General features: G+C 34.4%; 1 protein-coding gene across 3 annotated transcripts in view; it reads left to right on the top strand.

Annotated features, from left to right (window-relative positions):
* LOC115452424 (sortilin-related receptor) overlaps positions 1–17,951 on the top strand; it is a 38,810-nt gene that overhangs the window by 4,214 nt on the left and 16,645 nt on the right. For all 3 annotated transcript variants that reach the window (XM_037437458.1, XM_037437457.1, XM_037437456.1), the window contains exons 4-7: positions 805–1,053; positions 14,056–14,318; positions 14,973–15,160; positions 17,427–17,508. In XM_037437458.1, the coding sequence (XP_037293355.1) occupies positions 805–1,053; positions 14,056–14,318; positions 14,973–15,160; positions 17,427–17,508 (782 nt within the window). The remainder of the gene's footprint in view (positions 1–804; positions 1,054–14,055; positions 14,319–14,972; positions 15,161–17,426; positions 17,509–17,951) is intronic.

The raw sequence follows: 17,951 nt of genomic DNA, 5'->3' as shown, positions 1-17,951 counted from the left end.
GTGTATTTATTTCACGTATGTATATTTGTCGTAGCAAAATACTAGTATTAAGTATTGTGGTAATAAACGAGTTTGTCTATAATGTGCACAAATTAGGGCGTAATTGTCTTGGCGCGAATCGTGTTCGTAAAAATCTGGCAACGGCTGGCCGGCTGTGTTGTACAGATAACAAAAGAATTTCAAGTTGTGTCCAAAACCATTATTGGGTATTGTTTTAAATATATAATACTTTTCCTGTTCTTAAAATAGATAACTTACTTCACCTCATTTGTATACAAAATGTACTCGGAAAGAAAAGTCGACAAACATCGACCGCATCACTGTAAAATTATGATAAATTGAAAAACAAACGGCGTGAACCAAAGATGATTTATTTTGTTTGATGTTTTTGGCTTGATAGTCTACGTTGTTGACAGACGATGTATGAGACTTTTAGGACATCATAAAAACGTGGACGTCTAATTATACCTTTAATGAACGCAACACGAATATTTGTTATGATCTGATTTGACTTTATTCAGTGGTCCAAAAATAGACATTTTTGTTTATTATACATACCTATAGTATGTCGGACATATGCTTATTGTACAACGGCAACAGCTAAGTAACACCTTATACGGTGTAAGACCAAACTATTTCGTCCGAAAGCCGCCATTTTATTCCGGCATAAATATGAGGGAAAAAATGAAAAATAGTTCTACGGACTGATCTAGGGTTTGTCTAAGAAATAATCTCTTATAATCCCACTTTTTTTTCACATCAACTTTTTTTGACATATTTATTCAGACAATTCATTCATTTTAGCTATACCTAACCCTCGATGGCGGAAAGACGTTCAAAATGATCCAAAGCTTTGTGAAAACGTTCTTCTGGTCGTCCGGGCCGGGGTACCCGAAGGTTTTCTACGTGGAGCGGTGGAAGCCGGACGGCACTAGCACGGTTTTCAGCGCGAGCGATCCCACCGACCTGATCAACGCCGAAGTGTTGTTTGAAGAGGCCAAGGACTTCCAGATCAAAGGGGATTATATGTTCGCCACCAAGCAGAGCAAAGAGGTGAGTGGCCCTTATAATAATACTAGTATTCATTGAGAATTTTAAAAACACGTGACAGTAGAGTTGCTCGCCTAATCGGAAACGTCACGAATGTCTATGAAGAGTACTAAGTCAACGGAAAATTTCGTATTGCGAATCTATGCACAACGCAAAATTTAGTTCCCCAGTATAATATAGTCTTAGGTCTTATAATGCTCAGTACACTAGCTAGTGGCAACATCGTGCCAGTACTTAAATAAATATTGAATTATAGGTTTGAAATCAAGAATAGTCACTAAGGCATTGTAGGTAAACAGCCATGTTCATCTCGCATTCATTACCTTATCACCTGCAATCTAAATAATAAAATATTGTTTTACAAAATAAAAAACAGTATATAACGATTCATGAACCTCAGTACACGCCGTCTATCCGCTGATCTAAATCCATCAATAAACATAGTAATTCTAGTAGGAAATAATTAATGTGGGCTAGAAGATTGTGGCTCTATCTATGTCGAAATGTCCTATATCGCGTGCGGTCTACAAATTACGACACATTTATTTGATTACAATATGATTGTACCTGTTGATAGGGGTCTTTACCCTATTACGGTGAAGTTAAGGTGCGTAATCATTTTAATACCCTATGCCTTGCTTATACTTTGAACATCGCCGTATTTATAATAGGTTATGATTTCACGAGTATTTTCTTGTATGCATATTAGTTTTATTATTTCGGTGATATTTATTGATTTGTATGAATTATTTGTATTACATGTTAGGTAATTATACTAAGTGCACATAGAATTACATTTTAATACTATTCAACTTCTTAACAAATAACCGGAAAAAAAACCTTGTGAGCATCGGGTATCTAGTCCAATATTTTTAGTTGTGCTATTTTTGTTAACTGTGATAGTAAATACAGGACAATAAGTTTAATTGGAATGTTTTTCTAAATATGTAACACAATTTTAGAAAAAGGCATTGTCCTTGATTTTCATATATATGAATTGTTGCTAACAAGACAGCGATAGTTTTATGCATACAGTAATACAATCCGTACAGCGATAACTGGCGATTACCTGGTCAGAGAAACTACATTCAAAACAAAATAATGTAATGTATTCAGTCAATTGCAAAGTTCATTTAGTATATAAATTATTAATCGGTTAAATTTTAAAATAATTCTGTACTTTTTTATTCCTCTGAACTATTAACCGGGGGATACCCGCGCATTGATACTCGGAAATTCGAAATATTTAATAAAGTAACCGTGACATCAATATTTCATTAACTACAATACTCGCAATTATCCGTCCTACCATTTTCGCGTTAAGAAATTATTTGTCTCATTAGCGGTTTAACGACAAATTTATGAATTGTTTTTAAGTTAGTTATTAGCATGTTTAGGTTGATAAATACGCTATTGCATAAGTTTATAATAAACGACAATAATTAAATATAGAGAAAAATTTTCGTTTCAAAGTGCTACAAACATTGACGTATATTCTATAGACACGAACGTCCATATAAACTATTTGTTCAACATGTGAACTAAAATGAATTATAACTTATTTATTCACTTGAATAACAAATAATTTTACTTATTTGATTAATATTTTTATTCACATCCAGGTTTGCACTTAGACTCGTATTTTTATATTATGAGCGCCACTCCGTACACAACCACAAGCATCATATTGACACCATACTAGAATCAGTTTGAATGGATCACCATTCAATTCAGTTATAGTAGTAGTATATATATATCGATGGCTACAAATAATTCCGTATTCCATATCATCGTCTCCAATTATATTGTTATCAGACGTTGCACTGTCGCGTGAAAGTGATGTTATTTGTTTATAATACCATTATCAATATATTGTGTCTGTTTACAAAATTGACTAGGAAGCTTTGTGTTATATTTTCACCAAAGTATATATTGTTTGAGTCACTTTCTGTTGTGGCGCGGAAGAGTGACTTATCTGCACTTTTTTTAAATGAATTGAAGCTTAAGGAATATGTCAACCAGTAAGGGACGCTGTTTTCGTTGACAATTGGTACAATTATGCCGGCTTATTGTTTTTAACGTTCTGTTAAGACTCGATATTAAAAGGAGGGATTACAAACTTGAGATTACAAAATATTTTCAGAAACAAATATATTTAGATTATACAAAGAATGCCCTCTGCGGAAATCGGAGATGTGACCTCTAGTTTGTCACCAATGTACTAATCTACTAGGGCTGCCACCCGTTCTTAATAATAAGTATGTATTGCTCGTTATTTTGAGTAATTATACTCTATAGTGTATATTTTATGAGAACGATAACGTACCCAAAAATACTTTATTTAGCATGATTTGATTTCTTTGGATTTCGTTTTACATAATATAAAAAAATAATTGTTTATCAATAAGTTTTAAAATAAATTTAATTTTACTATGGTAATTTGTAATATTTAATTTTAATACTGTGAATTACTGCGAGTCCGCATTCACAGAAAGATTTTTCTGCGATAAATAGCAATTAGCGAGACGAAATATACAAAGCGTCTTTGAAACTACTATAAAATAAACAAGTAGGTACCTAGTTATTTGACAAAGATAATTTTATTTTATAAAAGTAATAGTTTTATTTGAGCAAAATACGTTTTTAGGCAAAGCAATTATTACATTGATAACATGTAATTTTTTTTACGTTTAAGTAACCGATGTACTTTATATGCACAAAATAAAGTGGCAACCCTACTATCTACCATGCTGTAAAGGTCATCTAAATATTATTTTTAATCTCTCGTACGAGACAATTTTCTTTGAATAGAGTTTAGTTTATATTACTTCTTTAAATACGGCATCAATTCTAGTTAATTCCAACTATGGCTTCGTTATATTTCTTCGGATTAGTTTACCTATATTGTTTTATGCAGCATTATGCAAAAAATATAATTGATTAAATAATATAACGTTCGCCAAATGGTTATATTTCGATTCCCCGTATTGGTGTCAAATGTTTGTGTTATATTCTAATATTTGTTCAAGGCATTGAACTTGTGGCATTAACCGTCTACATTTGATAAACTTGCTTATTTTGTCCATAAATTCTAGTACTTTACAGTGGCATTGTTATTACGCGCCATTTTTTCCTGGATTTAAACAAAGTGTAGTTGTTACATTACTAAATCAAAACATATTTGTAAAGTAACAGGAAAAATCAATAGTTTGATGTCGCATTAAACGGCCTTGCATTTTGCAATTTAAAGTAACACATGTATTACAAACTATACTGTAGAGGGCGTTATAGCAAATTAAATAGAAAACTAATAAACTGGAACAAATGATATGCTATACAATATACCTTGTAATTCAAGAGAATCGGATTATTAATTAGGTGTTATTTTGCACGTCCAAATAAAAGGCATTTATTGGGCCTTGGTGTGTTATTGTGTGCTGAAGGGGTATTGGCGTAACCGCGGTTGATGATTATTATCTGTTTGGTAATGTAGAGTCGGTAGATAGAATTTGGACAAATTTTTACGATTCCTCCGCGACGTCAACCTCTTATGGAGGAGCCTGCCCGGAACTAGGATTTGTGGCGTTGGCATAAAAATCCAAATCGGTTCTCGAAATTAAAATTATTAATGCATTTGCCTACATTTTTGATTACATAATTATATTATTTATAATATACGTACAGTGACTCATAGGTAATATTTTACATCAATAGGCTACAAATCATAGAAATTATGAGTCGAGTACTCATTTATTTAAATATTAAATAAATAATGATAACATGGATTATAACGGCCATTGTTCACATGAACCGCTGTTTCCAAGTAAATAATACAAATTGCGTTAGTTCATACAATCAACCACAAAGAGGTATTGAATTTCATATTGTCTTTCCTTATTAGTTTGCCACTGTATGCATTTTGAATTTGCTATTTTGACAATTACTTATAGAATAGCCTCGATGTCATAAAATGTGATCAAGCTAAACAATTGGAAGTTGATTGAAAGCAATGATCATTGCACATAATTTGCAATTAAAAAACATCACTCAATTCTGTGATTTTAAGTCTAGTCTGGCATATGTATTTCCATTACCTGCTTTATCTTTGGTTATACAATCGTGATCATAGTATGCTGTAATATTATTATAGTAACTCAAGGCCAAATTAAAGTCAACAATGCTCTCTCGCCCTTTGTAGCAATTCATACATTCATCACACGGTGCGTCGGCTGTCAGTCTCCCTGCAATAAAGCTGCGCCGGAGTTTAACGGAGGAAGTCGCTTGTTGAGTGTGAACGAGCCAATTTGTCCATCTTGCTCGCTCTGTGCTGCTTGTCACGTTCATAAATTGTCCAAATCACAGCCACTTGCCTGCTTTTATACGCGAAATGTATGAAATACTGGTTTCATCCGTTTGGCCCGCAAAGGTCTTTCGAGTTCGGTATTCACTATAATATAATTGAAAGTATTGTGTAAAAATAGCTTCGATTTTCGAAAACAAAAAAAGTTTGTTATCGTCTATTGCCCTCCCCTTGGTAACTACAATTAAATGAATGAGGTATTTAATCATATTTAAGCTGCGCAGCCGAATCTGTCAGTACCGCCCACCACTTCTACTTAGGGGTTCTTAATAGTTGACCTAGGAACTATAAAGTAACATCTGTTTAGTAGTGGTGAAAGATGAAATTATCCTAAGGGAGACCCGACACAAAATATACGTACGTATGCATAAATGCGGTGTGCAAATTGTTCTAATAATAATTTAAAATCAACATAATTCCATACATATTATAAAACAAAGTTCCCTTTTCTGTCTTGTGTTATCGATTTTCTCAAAATCTACTGACTGGATTTTTATGAAATTTGATATGGAGATAGCTCAAGACCCTGAGAAGGTTATAGGCTACTACTACTACTTTTTATCCCGGGAAAATTTATAGCGGGATTTTTATCCCGAAAAACACTGACGCGCGCGAAGCCGCGAGCAAAAGATACTTCTACATAAAAGGAAGACGGCAGGAATCGCGTTGTATGAATCGTTGGCCACTGCTGTTTAGTTTGATGGCATCATCCTACCCGCTTAGATAACGAGACGGAACATGTTTAAGTGACTCATTGCCCCCAGTCGATTCGGAACTAGTTTGTACATTCAGACATTGCACATGGCGTTTGCAATGATGAATCACCGTGTTTGTTGGTTTACGGATTATAACATCAGAGTTCATAGTTCTTTTATATATTTGCGTCGACAAACGATCATAATATTGTAAATGTTGAAGTAGTACTATGTACTTCGTAAAGCTATACTTGCCACGGATTGACTGCCTCGGTTTCGTAGTTATAATTGTACATGATACAAGTACGGCTACCACGCTGAGGTCCTAGGTTCGAATCCTGGGTCGGCCAAATTAATTAAAACTGGGTTTTTCCATCTTAAAAATTACTCAGTCAGGAAGTTGGCGGTGTGATACTCCCGTGTCTCGGAAAGCACGTAAAGCCGTAGGTCCTGCGCCTGATCTCTCTCCGGTAATGTCTGCTTGCTGTCTCACCGAACTATGAGCGTGAAGGAACGGAGTGCACCTGTGTATTGCGCACACACTTGTGCACTATAATATATCCTGCGTACCTGGCTGACCCCCTTGGGATTGGCCACCGTGGCCGAAATTCGGCTAGGAGGAGGGTATGGTTATGGTTAAAGCAATACTTGCCACGCTAGTGTAGCTATCGGTGATAGCAGACATCTAGATATAGTTTTGTGATGAAATGGCAGTAGATGATGATTTTATGTATAGCAATAATTTAGGTGTTTATGTATCTATAGTGTTATTCTATTGCACATGCTGTAGAAGGTACTGCGTTTTAAGTTCGCCTTTAAAATGGGATGCAATTCGCAAAGTGAAAGCACTGGAAGAATCGTCGCCTCCTTGGTCTAGTGGTAGCATGTATGGGTTGTGGATCTAGATGGCCTGGGATCGATTCCCAGCTCGAGCAAAACTTGGGTTTGTCGAACATGGAATTGTGGATAAGTGTCATTATGGCAGATTTTTTTGTATAAGTAAGTCCTAAAACCCGAGGCGTGTTCAATGGCAGGTTTCTATAAAAAATCTTACTCGTTATTGTCGGTTTTCTGGCAAAAAATAACCAAATAGAAGAAATTTTGTTTGACATACTTACATATGAGTCATTTTGATTCGTTTCATTTTTACCGTTAACGAGTAGTTAGCGGTAGGGATAATTTATCGGAATTAATATTGTAAAAGATTGTACGCGAGACTGTTTTATTTATTTTTTATTTATTTATTTGTTTTGCGATACTATATGGTGTCAGCCAGCTTGATCGCGATAAGACTTCCGAACAAAGATCTAATTGACGCAGCGGTTTCTACGTAAATCCGCTTCGTGGAATAGTGTATCAAATTATAGCTCAGTGTACGTTATATGAACTTCATGTTTATATCAACAGAAATATTACACAACTCATTAATAGTAAGCAAAAATATGCCTACGTCCTGCCTTCTCGGAACTACAGTGAAAACCGGTTATAGCGAGATTGAAGGGACCACCGAATGTGGACGCTATATCCAATAGTCCTTATAAACGATACTCTTTTTATGCATTCATTTAAAGAGACCTTGTTATTTAGTCGTTATAACTGATGCGTCGCTATAACCGGAGTCGTTATAACCGGTTTCTACTGTATTAAGAAACACGACACACACGTGTGTTGTTTGATTGTGATTTGGGTCACATTTTTTTATAATCTATGTAATAGTGATTACAAACGGTTTGCTATAATGAATGCATGAAAACTGTTTTTCCTTTTTGTGTTCTGTACTACATAATTTGTTTACTTTTCCTGTTGTTTTATACGCAACATTATATTTATAGTTTTGTTGGCCAGATATAAAAATGTCAAGAAAAGGACAATTATTCTTCTATGAATTATCGCGTGTAACAATCATACATTTTATTAAACTTTACATAGATTTTAAAAATATAACGCATTGACTGAGGTAATATTTATAAACTCCTATGTTAAGATGAAAGGGCGGATAATTATATTATGATGAAACTTATATCCAAATAAAGAGTTTTTATTCCGTACGTTACATATATGGCTTCGACGTGACACACATTTAACTGTACACAATAAAGGGCATTAAGTGTTGTATAAGTTAGTGGGCGGGGATTTTAAGTGCTTCGGTTACAATCTTTAAAAGTCGCAATAAATAAACTTAAGTGGCTATCGTTCAAGGGCGTCGCCAAAAGGGGAGCTGTTCCCCCGCTAAAGAATCCAAAATAGTTGCCAAATGTAAAGCAACCAAGGTCATAAGTTTTTGACTTGACTTGCTTGATCGATCATTCCCGTACGTCGAAACTAGAATGAATTCACCATTTTTCATTCCTAATATTCAGTATGCTCAATTATGTTCTGTTGTATGTTAGTGTTAAAGCGGGAGAGGGAGAGTTTACCTACAATTCATATTTTTCTCAGTCTCCATATCAACTTATATGTCTGGAGATTTAGAAAATAACCGGTTCTACGCAAGATCTATGTTCTGTGGACATTCTCCAGTTGTCTTGCCTTCCGAGCAAAGCCCTAACCTTGAATTCACAAGGTTTCAATAAATATGCGCACTGCAATAAAGGATTAGTCATAATCGATCAAAGGTATGTTATATTACAAGACGGTTAAGTAGTAATTGCAGTTGTTAAAATTTTGATTTGAGAACCTTTGTTCGTCATTATTTGGTCTTTAACTGCGAATAATAAGAATGAAATGAAAAGATGTAATCTTGAGTTGTGATCACAATCAAAATACTCATTTTATTTACTATACCAAAAGTATTATATTCTTACATGAAAATTTACGATCCTTTTATAAAAAATAATGTATTATTTGCGCCACATTTCAGTCTAATAACGGACGGAAGTTGATTTGAGGGCGGAATAAGCGGCTCCATCTAGTGTCCGTTCAATATCCTGTTTGGTTTTAATTTTCTTTTAATATTTTTAATGAAATTATATTATATTTAGTAACATTGTAGTTTGATCGTTAGGTATATTCATAGAGTTCATGCTGGATATTGGAATTTTTTAATACTTATTTCGTTTCCATAACTTTGTTATTAAAAAATAATCTTTTGTTTACCACAATAAAATTATCACAGGGTGAGAAGTATCAATTAAAACTATGAAAAAACAATATTAGGATTTTCTTTTTATAAAATCAAGTTTTTGATTACCCTTCACGTTCATAATTTACTATCGTTATACGTGTATATTTAATTTGAAAACACGTTGTTCTTTGTTATATGATGATAAAAAACAAACGAACGATATGATAAATTGGCCAATCGCAACTGTAAATACAAATCGATAAGTACCTAAAGAATGTTTTCAACAGTTGAGTCCTTAATGCCATTTTAAAATTTCTTACCTAAGCTATGTGAACGAAAAGATCTTTAAAAAAATTGTTTGCAATGTTTCGTCTTTCACATAATATACTGATAATATCAGTCCTGTATTACATGCTGTCCCACTGCTGGGCACGGGTTCCCTCTGCTACTGAGACGGATTAGGCCTTAGTCCACCACGCTGACCTAGTGCGGGTTGGTAGATGTTACATTCTTTCGAAATTATTTTGGAGAATTTCTCAGGTATGCACGTTTCCTCACGATGTTTTCCTTCACCGTTAAAGCAAGCGATAATTCACAAGGAATACACACATAACTTTAGAATAGTCAGAGGTCTTGAAATTTGAACCTGCGGACATTCGTCTCAGCAGTCCGTTCTATTCCCAACTAGGCTATCACCGCGATTTTTCGTCTTTAAAGGTGCGAAATGATGTATTACATAGACATAACAATTTAATCGTTATATTCGCGAAAACGCAAGTGCCAATAATGATTCATAATTAAATGTCTACAACAGTTTACATGACTCACGTACATTGAACAGGTCATTATCGTTATGATGACAATATCGTAAGAGTGTATGCATTTTTAGAACAATGTGCTCGAACCAAAACACTTGCTTTTGTATCGCTCACATTGGACTGTGGGTGTGCGATTTTTTTCTTTGTTCTCTGTTTATTGACATTTCGAAGTCGAGACTTCCTTGATGTAAGGTCTCGGGAGGCAATGTAATTACCTACATCAATACAATATATGTATACTGATATATAAAGCTGAAGAGTTTGTTTGTTTGAACGCGCTAATCTCGGGGACTACTGCTTCGAATAGAAAAGTCTTTTAGTGTTGGATAGCCCATTTATCGAGGAAGGCTATATGTTATATAACATTACGCTATGACCAATATAATGGAGCATGGAAACAATGAAAAATGTTGCAAAAATGGTCAAAATTTATTCCTTTTAAGAGCTTTACTCGCATGCGCTGTATAAATGGTTAGTTACGCAACAAATATGTATGACGAAATTGTTCCCTTTAAAAGTGTCTTAAAGTATATTTTAAAAGAAAATCACTCACCGCATCCGGCTGCTTGACTGAGTGCGATAAACTCCAAATCATCCAACTTTTTTCATTAAATTTGGTATGGGAAGGACGTAGGTTACATTCTATCCCGGAAAAATATATAGTGAGACTTTTATTCTGGAAAACTCTATCACGCGAGCGAAATCGCGAGCAAAAGCTAGTCATATATATCAGGATTCGGGATAGTATAAAGATCAAAAAGAATTCGATAGCCGAGAGCAGTCCAATACATGTTTTGTTTTAATTTGTTAACATATCCGTCCTAATTACAAACTTTCTACTGAAATGTTAATTCGCTGCCTATTACAGTTGAAGTGATAGCGGCCACACAAGTCTGTCTGATAGTCCTTTATCTTTATCCGAAGAAGATGGCACAGTTGATATGAATTCGTAAAAAGCAAAGACATTATTTTTGGCTGTACCACTTGGAAGTTATTTCGAGATGCGGGACGTATAAATTGTCAATTTTACGGTTATTAAACTCGTGTACATGTGACCTTACTGAGTGATGTCTTTTAATGTTGGTATTTCTTTTACTTGTTGCAACCATTTATGTTTATCTCTCTACATTTATTCTTGGTTCCATTATAAAGTAATTAAGAAATCCAGTAAGATAATTATATGAAAGTACAGCCAGCCATAAAAATATCTGAATAAATTCAAATCGCCATTAAACTTTTGTTTTCTTATCAACATTTTTTTTTCGTAAGATAATCTTTACAGGGTTTACTTTATTTTAGATAAAGAGCAATATTACAATTAAAGTTAATATGTAGAATAGTTTTGAAATTGTTCAGCTACTTTCGGATCTGACTGTAGGTACTTAATTCTAGAATACATACAGACTTTATGACTAGGCACAAATAAAGTCGCATTTCTATTTATTTATCAATTAAATATCACAAAAGCTTCAAGTGGAAATGCACCAAGACGCTTGAGTGAAAAAAAAAAAACAAATAGACAAAATAAACCAAATCAGCTTACAGTATGGCATGGTATAGTCTATGGAGCTTGTAAAGTACAAGGTTGGATACGACAATATTTCCATAGTTGCAAACCAGTACATAAATTAAATATCCATATACCACCCCTACTGGATGTGTTACGTGAAATATAAAATATTGTTTCTAACCATTGTTTGGTAGTTGTTAGTTATTGTTTATTTTAAATAAAGTGTTTATAACTACAATTATATACATCGCTTGTCTGATGCATTAATATTGTTTACCATTATTGCGTGCAATATTATTATTAGCGATTATTTTTACTGAGTTTCCGCCCTCTTCTGTTCGAAGATATTCCGAGACATGGATAATGTATTTGTTTACTCGCGCTGAGTTCTTTTGTACTACCCTTACCTATATTGCAATTGCGTAATTAATGAGTTTCAGAAATATAAATAAAAAGGTTATTCTGTGTTTTTGTTTCTATTTCTGAATTATTTTAATTAAAACTGAATTATTAATTAAAACTGAATTATTTTCGAGAATAGTTAGAATTGGCTTCGTTTAAATAAGAAAATAGTTATGGAATTATTTAATTCTTTAAACACACAGTCTTACTTATAAACTTGTTTTAGCGTTAGAGGTGATTAAGAATTGCTTAAATAGCTGCCAAAAAGCATCACCAGTTTCGTAGTTTAAACCTTATTAAGAGGCAAGATCGGGTTTTGACTTACAGCTGATCGAATAAATTTGTGTTTTAACTAAGCATAGTTTTGCAATTTTTTTATAAGTAAGACTGATAATTTGTAGGTGTGTATAAAAGTATAATCTAAAAAAAATATTTTAAAACATCCGCTACTCGTAATAACAATAACAACCAGTTTATTTTTAAACACAGAAACAAGTTGGCTCAAATGAAATGCAAAATTATATACTCAGATCTACAATGCTAGTAAAAATAAAATGATCTAGGCTTTACACTCACATACCAGTTTTGTAATGACAAGCCGACAAGAACAAGTTGCAGTTTCTTAACTTCACTCACGCGGTAAAAAAAAACGAATATAAAGATCGGAACATAATGTGTAGTACAACATATAACATAACATAATAATAAGGTTCAGTAAAGCCACTTTGCCAAGTTAATATAAAAAAAAAAAAACATAATGATTATGATGACGGTTGTAAAATGATTACATTGGAACACGAAATATGAAATGAAATGCATTATTCATGTAGGTAATTAATTATAGCTTATAACACAAGTCCTAAAGTAGAACAAACAGAAGCGTTTATCGTTCCACGAACTATTGTTAAGTCACAAAAATAGAGAGGTCGATAATCGTGTTAGTGGAAGTAGGTTCGACTTTTAGTCGCAATAACGTGTCTTGCTGGATACCTATCTACCTAGATAGACATTCCGGATTTAGCCAGACAGAATGGCGCCATTCGGCTCGCCTAAAACATATTCCGAACTGTGATATGATGAAAATTTACAAGATATATCATTTGTAATATCAGTCTTGTACTATATATACTGTCGGACTGTTTGGCACGGGCTTCCTCTACTACTGAGAGGGATTAGGCCTTAGTCCACCACGCTGGCCTAGTGCGGATTGGTAGACTTCACACGCCCTCAAAATTCCTATAGAGAACTCCTCAGGCATGCAGGTTTCCTTACGATGTTTTTCTTCACCGTTATTTATTTTTTATTTGTGAAAATTGAATACGGTACGATAGCACTCTGAGGGCCTTGGTTCGAATCCCGGGTCGGGCAAAATGATATTTGGGTTTATCTGCTCAATATCAGCCCGGAGTCTGAAATTTGTGCCCGATATGGCAATAGGCTCGCCTTCTATCACATCCGGGGACGGAACACACTTGGCGAAAAGTTGGTGCTCTAGTTCGCCTCTGCATACCCCTTCTGGCATAAATGCCTGATGTTATGTGTGTGTGAAAATTGATTAACGTTGCTTTGTTATACACGTCAAAGATACGCAAACCCTAGGATTACATATGAAGAGATAAACATTACATTTATTGTAAACGAGATATGGAATTTAAAAGAACGTAGTTACAATTCCTATGTTATTTTTGAAGTCATAAAGTTTTATGATTCATCTATTGCAGTTAATTTGTTGAAAGGTTATGATTAGCGAATCGCTGACGACAAAGTAATTAGGAAGAAGTAGTTTATATTATGTAATAATCTATAATAATAAATCATGGTAGCATGTCGTAGACTGAAGTACTGTATAGTGTAGACTGACTGGACTTGGGTGTGTCCCCGGTGTTGTCGAACTAAGTCACAGTGCTCATAAACTATCAGGCGGGGCAACGACCGTCATAGTTACTAAAAGAAGAATCTTAACGGTTTATTTATGTTGAGAGGTCATTAAAGTATTGATGAATTTAATTAGGAAGAAAATGTATTAATGTAAATCGTAGAAACATGCGCTTTTTCTTTTCAGGGGTAGGCAGAGACACATCACTCTTAAATTTCGTCAGCTATGTTAGGTCCAATGTAATAGAGGACAATGTGTAAATTTTTTTTTTTTTTTACAGAGAAACACGTTACACCTATACATTTCTCATCAACGAGGACCGTTCTACAAAGCGGAGTTCCAAACCGAGTTGGATCTTCGTAAGTTCCATATCGCAGATGTGACCGACAAACGTATATTTGTCTCTGTCATGCACACGGAGTCGCTGGCGAACCTGTACGTGTCCGAGATAGGCAGGAACTTCACTCAGTACAATTTCGTGTTAAGCATGGAACAGATTCTGTGCTACTTCCCCGATGGGAACTGGAGGAATAGTTGGCTGGAGTAAGTATTTATATCTGGTATTTTAAATTATTATACTTAATTATGAGTGTACCCTAGAGGGTAGGAGTGGGGGATGGTAGAGACAGGCGCGGGTAGCTGCTACCTTCTCAATTTTGTTTCCCAATGTAATGGAAGGATGGATATATGTGTTGAGACGTGTTCTTGGTTTTAGGCAATGACGTTTTATAAATAGACGCGTCAAACACTAACAAAATGGCACATAAAAACGGCGCACTATTTGCTATATTCACGTACCTGTACATATAATTACAAATTGGCTCAAAGAAGGAATAAAAAGATGCAGCACACATTCGTTAGAAAAGGATAATATATACATCGACAGTTACGTAACAACGTTAGTGCCGCACGCTCATTGGCCGTCACGTCGGGCAATTACCTTACTTTCGTCTTGCCAGTATTGAGCTCGGACAACGTTTCTATGTAATAAAAACATTTTAGATTTAGGCTCTTTATTTGACTGCACTCATTATACTAATACACTACGTTATATGCCTTATATACTAACTATACACACTACAGCCAACGCACTTATGTATTCACTTGTGATGATTTATTCCCATGATTTCCTTACACGACTGCAGCACAAACTTGCCTTTAGATCTGACAAATAATTCAAATAATTTGTTCTTTTAGGGATGTAACCGAAGATCCATTCACGGATTTATACCGTGTAGAAGGCCTAAAAGGAATCTACATAGCTTCTCGGGTAGATTCCAAAGCGCCTGTCGCCAACATCGGCCCGGAGCACCTGATATCGTTGATCACCTTCGATCATGGAGTCACGTGGTCGCCTATCAAACCACCCACTGAAGATGAGAATGGTAAGTGGATATAGAATGCTAGAAATGAAGATGTTCTGAGTTTTATGGTTTATGAAAACTGTTTAATTTTCGAACTGTATCTACATACATATATATATGTACATACATTTAGATATGATGGGGTAACAAAGGCAGCTATTTTTAACCTAAGTGGTAGTAAATAATAAAATTCAGTGGAAGAATATTGTTGTCAGTTTGAATTACTTACGTTATTTATAAAATAGTAGAATAAAAAAATACTTTCGAAATAGTCTCTTTATTTTCAAAGTAGTTTTATTACTTTTTAATATACATCTGTAAACATCAATGCATATTAAAATAAATGACTCCTACGGCGAGGCTCAAGATCCCGAGCCACCGGTGATTAGGGATTCAAAGTGAGCAATCTTAAAATGCGTGCCGTGACCAGCCTTGCTTCTTCTACACCTAGCTCTTGACCCAATGGGAAATACTGGCGAAGATAGTTGAGGTTATTGGTATCAACCTATAAATACAAAGGATAATCTGGACAATAATTGTAGAGTCGACATCACTCACGTCAGCATATATTATGATTAACAAGTTCATGCTCAGACGTATTCACTAAGCCGTTTAGCTCTCGTGCCAACTCATTCGAAGCTATTATTACATAAAATATACCAATTTTGTAACTCGTTATGGTTTCCCTTACCGTTTTTTGTAATTTCCTGTACAAAGTAAACAAATGTACGTGTCGTTGAGCGTAATATTTTACCTTTATACTATAGCTGGTCACGCGATCTGTCTAGTAAGTTCTCCTCGGGGATAGTTGAATGTCTGTTTTGTACGTTGCGAATAGATAAAGTATAGGTGTAGGTGATGATTTAGGGCTAGTGGTTGAGTTTATAATATGGGTAAATAATTTTCGCTGGTTCCACGAAGCTATTTTGTATCCAATCCAATTTATTCTGTTTGGCTGTATCGTTTATACGAGAACTGTGCCAATGTCAAGTTTGAAAAGCAGAAAACACGTGCTATATTTATGAGAAAAAAAGTCTTTGGCCAGGTGATTATGAGAAAAGAGTATACGTTAGTATACTAATGGAATAAAAAACAAAAAATGACTATTTTTTAGATAAAGTTATAATGGATGTAGGTAATTGTTTAGTGATTGAGCTTGTAATATGGCGGTGGTAAATTATGTTTCCTAGTTCCAGGAAGTATTTTTTTTTATGTTGGATGACAAGATATTTAATTTGTTCGACAATTTAGATAGATCAACACGTGTTGTTTTATCACTGGAATCTAGATGTATAAATACATAACTATGTATGTGGGACAATTTATACAGCTGTGAAACATAAGCAATACGATATTGGAAAGGTGATCAGGTCAACAACCTAAAAACATAATGCGCACAATTTTTATTTCGTTCTTCAGCATTTAGTTTATAAAAATTCTATTTCATGCTGATAGAACGGCCTTGACAATTTATTATTCCGTAGCTGACGTGAATGGTTGGTTATTAAGGATATGTTTCCCTTTTTGTATATTAATTTAATTATTTAAATACCCTGCAATTGTCGATATACTGATTGACGTTATCACGCAATCTTCGTGCGTTCGCGTCGGTTTACAGTTAATTTTTGTATGAGAACGTAAATAGATAATGTTTTGAAATTATAATGCAATGGTATACGAAATTCATTAAATGACTGTAGACGTCCTGGATTGATGATTTCCAAATAGAGTAACAACACTGCATATTGTCCAACACGATTCGCCATCACTAGGTTTCCCTCAGAACAAGAACAAGCGAGGTTTCCTACAGGAGAATGGTATCAAACAGGCTGTCATGCGTCAAAATTAAGCCAAATACGTTATTGAAAAGAATTATATGAGTGGTTACATCCGTGTGGTTAATTTATTATACTATACTCTTTATCAACAATTTTTAACCAACTGCGTACAATCAGCGTCATGTTATTTTTTTTGAATTTTTACTATTTTAAATTTAATAACTATCGCAAAAAATATAACTTAAATGCAGTTTTAAAAAATAAAAATAAAATCATCGAAATCGGTTCACCCAATCAAGAGTTCTGAGGTAGCAAACACACAAAAAAAACACACACACACAGTCGAATTGAGAACGTCTTCCTTTTTTGAAGTCGGTTAAAAATAGATTAGTGTCGATATAGGATCAAGGATTAACATTTTATTTATCGAAAACGGTCGATAGTCCAGTCTTTCAACTGGCTATATGTAGTTTATCGTAATATGTTTCTTACATAGCTTTAACGTTCAGGTAAACCGCTGAGCTGCCACATCGAGAACTCGTGCAGTCTACACTTGTGCCAGAAATTCAGTCAACTGTATCCGGTAACAAGGTAAACATGAACATTCATTACATATTAGAAACAAGCGTGTTAGCAATTTGATTATCATTTGCTATACGTTGACACCGTAAGAGTTGACGTGGTAGAATTTTTATTATTATCTAGTACTTATTCTAATATGCTACTAATATTATAAATGTGAAAGTTTGTGAGGATGGATGTATGTTTGTTCCTCATTCACGAAAAAACTACTGAACGGATATGGATGAAACTTTACAGTAATATTGGTTATTCATCAGAATAACACATAGGCTATAATGTATAATGATTTTGTGTCATTTGGTTATAATATCACGATACATGTCAAGAAATTCGGAAAAAAATGTATGCCGGAAAACTCATTCACGCAGGCGAAGCCGCGAGCAAAAGCTCGTACTATATATTTTCGAGTATTGATAACAAGAGTTGGTGAAACTTCTATATAGATAGTAATA

The sequence above is a fragment of the Manduca sexta genome, chromosome 11, assembly GCF_014839805.1.
Source record: "Manduca sexta isolate Smith_Timp_Sample1 chromosome 11, JHU_Msex_v1.0, whole genome shotgun sequence".
Taxonomy (NCBI): domain Eukaryota; kingdom Metazoa; phylum Arthropoda; class Insecta; order Lepidoptera; family Sphingidae; genus Manduca; species Manduca sexta.
Note: the sequence above shows the minus strand (reverse complement) of the source record. Positions and strands in the feature narration are given on the sequence as shown.